At 32.3% G+C, this 5000-nt stretch overlaps 1 protein-coding gene across 1 annotated transcript in view; it reads right to left on the bottom strand.

Annotated features, from left to right (window-relative positions):
* Positions 1 to 5000, bottom strand: part of LOC124955344 (zinc finger CCCH domain-containing protein 28-like) — a 12223-nt gene that overhangs the window by 2370 nt on the left and 4853 nt on the right. Inside the window, exons 2-3 of the mRNA XM_047509642.1 lie at positions 3135 to 3219; positions 1 to 1447 (exon numbers count right to left, since the gene is read on the bottom strand). The exon at positions 1 to 1447 is cut by the window's left edge and continues 2370 nt beyond it. Of these exons, the coding sequence (XP_047365598.1) occupies positions 1299 to 1447; positions 3135 to 3219 (234 nt within the window). The 3' untranslated portion in view covers positions 1 to 1298. The remainder of the gene's footprint in view (positions 1448 to 3134; positions 3220 to 5000) is intronic.

A 5000-nucleotide genomic window follows, 5' to 3' on the forward strand; every position in this document is an offset into this window, starting at 1 on the left:
CCTTTTAGGTACGACCACATAAAGAGAGATTGAAATTTTCCGAATAAGTTCAGATAAATACTTTCAAAGTGACGTCCAATTTTGATTATCAAAAAACGTTCTATGTTAGAATATAATGTATATGTATGTATGTATGTATGTACGTATGTATGTATGTATGTAAGTTTAATAGAGTGATCGTGCCTAATTTATATTTCCATAAAAGTTGAACGATTACAACATTCAGGCTGATTTATTTATTTATTTTATTTATTTTATTTTATTAATTATATTTATTTATTTATTTATTTATTTATTTATTTATTTATTTTAGTTATTTATTTGATTTTTTTTCCTTTTCCTTTATGTATTTTTTTCCTTTTTTTGCTTTTTCTTACTTTTGTTTTTTTTTTCTTTTTTTTCCTTTTCACATTTTCAAAGAGACCACGCCGAATCGTCGTTTTTCTTCGCCGAATAAATAAAGGAGGGGATGGCTCCTCTAATAATATCAATATTACGAATCTATATTCGAGATTCTTTTAATAATTGTAACACGACTATATGGGTCGGTAGGTAAAAGAGATTAGGGTAGGATACAATAGAGTAGAGTAGAGTAGAGTAGAGTAGAGTAGAGTAGAGTAGAGGGGGGGTGGTAGGTAGGGTGTTGGAGTGGGGAGATGGAGGGTCTTGTATCGAGCACGTGGAGATACGCGAAGGCCGAGACTCGAGAAATGAATTAAATTTTATATCGACGAATAGACGAGAAGATCGATAATACAGGCGATAAATCGACACGCAGCTTCCTCTCGTCTTCGTATGTTCCCTCAGCAGGGAGGAAAAAAAAAAAAAAAGAAAAAAAAAAATACAAAAAATACAAAAAAAGAAAAAAAAAGAAAGAAAAAAAGAAAAAGAAAAAAAAAATAAGAAAAAAAGAAAAAAGAAAGCTCGGCGTCGTCGTCGTCGTCGTCGTTGCGTTCCTCTTCCATTTTTCTTCTTTTCTTCCTTTCTCTTTTTCTTTCTCTCTTCCCTCTTCTCGAAGACGATCGAAGAACGAGCGAGCACGAGATTCGCTCTGGCACGCGAGCCAAAAGCGCCATTCTGCTCGACTTCTCTCTCTCTCTCTCTCTCTCTCTCTCTCTCTCTATTTATCTCACTCTCTCTTTTTCTCACACACACACACACTCTCTCTCTCTCTCTCTCTCTCCCTCCCTCTCTCTTCCCGTTACGATTTCTTCCCGTTTCGTTGGCCCGTTGCGAAGCTCGGAAGGCCCATTTTTTCTTTTTTTTTTTTTTTTTTCTTTTTAGAGGAGAACGGGTAACTAGGGTGTCGCGGGTGCTGCTATGGCCATCAGAGGTGCCGGTGGCAGGGCCACCGGTATGTGGTAATATTTACACTGTGGCCGCATACACGCACCCTTCACTGCGTCCCTGCACACGGTTACGCGATTCTCGATCACCTCCACGTTTCCTGAAAATATTTATAATATTAATATATGATATACTTTTTAATCGATTTATTCATATGCATACATACATATATATACATACGTATGTACAGTTACACACACACACATAAGTATATTCATTTCTTTATCATTAGAAATTCAAAATTAATTGATACGGGGAAAAAAATAATAAGCGATAAGGAAGTTTTTCTACGTTCAAATATTTTAATATTCGTGACTGCGAAAAAAATAAAAAAAATATATATATATATATATATATATATATGTATATCTATACAGGTACATGCATATTCAATGTCTCACGATAGAGATATAGTCAAATGAAAAATGTATGCTTACTACCTTAGCTATCAGATTTCGTGGCGATAATTTCTGTGTAATGAAAAACCAACGAGGTAATACGATACGAATTGTGTTACGTTCAAGTTTTATTTTATTTTATTTTACTTTTTTTATTTTTTTTTTTTTATTTTTTTATTTTTTTCTCTTTATTTTCTTCCTTCGAGTTAAATTAAAAAATTATTTCCCTATACCTAGGTAAGAGTTGAGGGGTGCGGTAATGGAGGAGGAGGAGAATATGGATTAGAAAATAAAAAGAAAATGAAAGCAAATAAACAAAAAAAAAGAAACAAAAAAAAAGAAAACAAAAAACAAAAATAAACTAACTATTAACTGTTCACTTTAGATATAAATATCATCTTGTAGGAATTAATTATAGAAAAGAAAAGAAAGTAGTATACTAAGCTCGAACAAATATGAACGTTACGTAGAAGGTGATGTGAAATGAGAGCAAACGGACGATCTATTACGAAACAACTAATGAACTCGATCGAACGGAACGATAAAATAAAATGAAGTCGAAGCTTGGTACACAGAGGGAGTAAAATGGGTGATAGAGGGTTATGGGGGAGGTATGCGGGGAAACTGTGCGTACGTGCGGTTCTCTCAAATCGAGGCCAGGCTGAGTGATTTATCGGTACGTAATTGTGATGCGTCTCGCGTTCCTGGAATCGACAAATTTGCGAGAACGATTGAAAACGAATATAAAGAAGAAACGAGAGAGGGAGAAGGATAGAAAGAGAGAGAGAGAGAGAGAGAGAGAGAGAGAGAGAGAGAGAAAGAGAAAGAGAGAGAGAAAATGCTTCTTATGGAATTTCAATAAACGAATTATTTCCGCCTATAGCGATATTTCGACGAGTAAGAATTTTGTCGACGTTGAAATCTATTCGTTAGAGAGATAAAGAGAGAGAGAGAGAAAGAGAGAGAGAGAGAGAGATAGAGAGAGAAAAAGAGAGATGGGGTGGATGGATTAATCAGGAGGTGGAGAGTAAACGAACGTGCAGGAAAAAGAAGTAGTATGGATGATGTCTAAAAAAGTTGTTTCTTTTTTATCGACCTTTTATTTTTATTTTTATTTTTATTTTTATTTTCATTTTTTTTTTTTTCTTTTTTTTTATGTAGACAGATTTTATAGACAGGATAAATCGAGAAAAGAAAAAAAAATATATATACATATATGAAATAAATATAAAAAATAATAATAATAAAAAACATTTCGTACTATCTGAGGTGAAAGGTTTATGCAAGTGATATTGAAAGGTGGATATTTTTCAATTTGTCGGAATAAAAACACTCGTACAAGGTGTATTTCGTTTAAATAAATATCGTACACCTTTTCGAATAACTTACCGTCACTGAGATGGATAAACTTGCAGGCGGGACGGTTGCAAACTTGTCGATTAAAATCTTGGCACACCGGGAGGGTGTCCAGTAACTGAAAGAAAATGTTCCAAGTACTATTATTTCATGAGTTACATTACGGTACGCATCGCGTTCGATGCGTTAATCGTAATATTAAATATTATCATATCGCATGTACTTACACGCGCGCATCATACACGCACAGACGCAATCAAGACGTATCATCGCGTTCTACATTCGTTCGTCACTCATTCATCTCTCTCTTTCTCTCTCTCTCTCTTATTCTCTCACTCGTCATACGTGTTTCGAAAACATGTTCTCTACGTCAGACTCATTCATACACTCATTCAACGAAACTTTCCAGATGTTAGAGCATATTCACGGGTACATTACATGCTCTAAAAAATCGAATCACGTATATATATATATATATATCTATATATATATATATATTTACGTATGTATATATATATATATACATATACATATATATATATATATACATATATGTATTTATATATGTATTATTAATTAATTACTACTGACGTGCGAACGATCGACGTACTTTGCCTCGTTTCAATAACAATATCGAAGGAACATGAGAGAACGAAATATGACATAAAGTAAAGGAGAAAATAAAATAAAAAAAAAAAAAATAAAAAAAGAAGAAATAATAATAAAAAAAAAAAAAAAAGAAAAAAATTACACACAACATCGAGAATTATACCTCGATAATAATAATGTTAATAATAAATACGATATTTTAACTGAACAATGATTAATGGTCGATCGTTCCTACGTTGCGAATTAAAATATAAATTTGCAGTAGAACTTTCATTTTTCAATACAACAAACGGGACATTCCCTACGCAGTCTGTGATCATTAAAATTGTCGTTTAAATGTTTATATTGTCGCAAGGGAATCTTGCATTTTGTATCGTGTCATTTTACGGTAAGATCGGCGATTATTGTCGGGGAATATACGAATAAGACCGAATAAATCGACCGATACAGTACAAACAGGGATATGGGGGGAAGTATCTCATTAACGTGTATATATATATATACTTTGCGTATGACCCTTTCTTTTTTCTTTTTCCTTTTTTCTTTCTTTATTTTTCTTTTTTTCCTTTTCCTTTCTTTTTTTTCTCTTTCTTTTTTTTTTGCTTCTTTTTTCTTTTGGTTTTTTTTTGTTTTTTTTTTTTTTTTTTTTTTTTTTTTTCTTCGAACTCTTTTTATGCCGCGCGTCGAAACCTTCTCGATACACCGAGTGCAACACGGAGTTCTTTGATTCGCAAATTTATCGATCGTATATATATATATATATATATATATATATATATATATATATATTCTTTCTTTCTCTCGTTAGGAATATTAATCGAACGTTGATAGAAAATTTGACTGGTATATTTAAAAAAAAATTTGACGATTCGTTTGAAAAAAATGTTTAATCGATCGAAACGTCGAACGATTAATTCCTTTTGATTAATTTCACTTTTATTTATATTTAATTTAAAATAGATAAAACGTTCGATAATATTAGCGAATCGAAGCTTGCGGTAGCCCTCTTCTCAGCGGGCCATTCAGCACAGTGACTAGACTGAAATTCGACTTATTTAAATGTAACAAAAGTGTGTTGGTAGACGGGAAAGCAAAATCTTTTTTGCTTTCTCTTTCTTTTTTTCGTTTTTTTTTATTTCACTTTCTTTTTTCTTTTTTTTTTTTCTCTCTCTAAAGCTCATTGCTTCGCTCTCTCTCGATATCAAATAACGTGTGCTAAACATTGACTTAACGTAAAACCTATTTTGCAAAGATAAAACAATAATTATGTTAAATGTGTGCATGTGTAGA

This window comes from Vespa velutina, chromosome 1, assembly GCF_912470025.1.
Source record: "Vespa velutina chromosome 1, iVesVel2.1, whole genome shotgun sequence".
Classification (NCBI taxonomy): domain Eukaryota; kingdom Metazoa; phylum Arthropoda; class Insecta; order Hymenoptera; family Vespidae; genus Vespa; species Vespa velutina.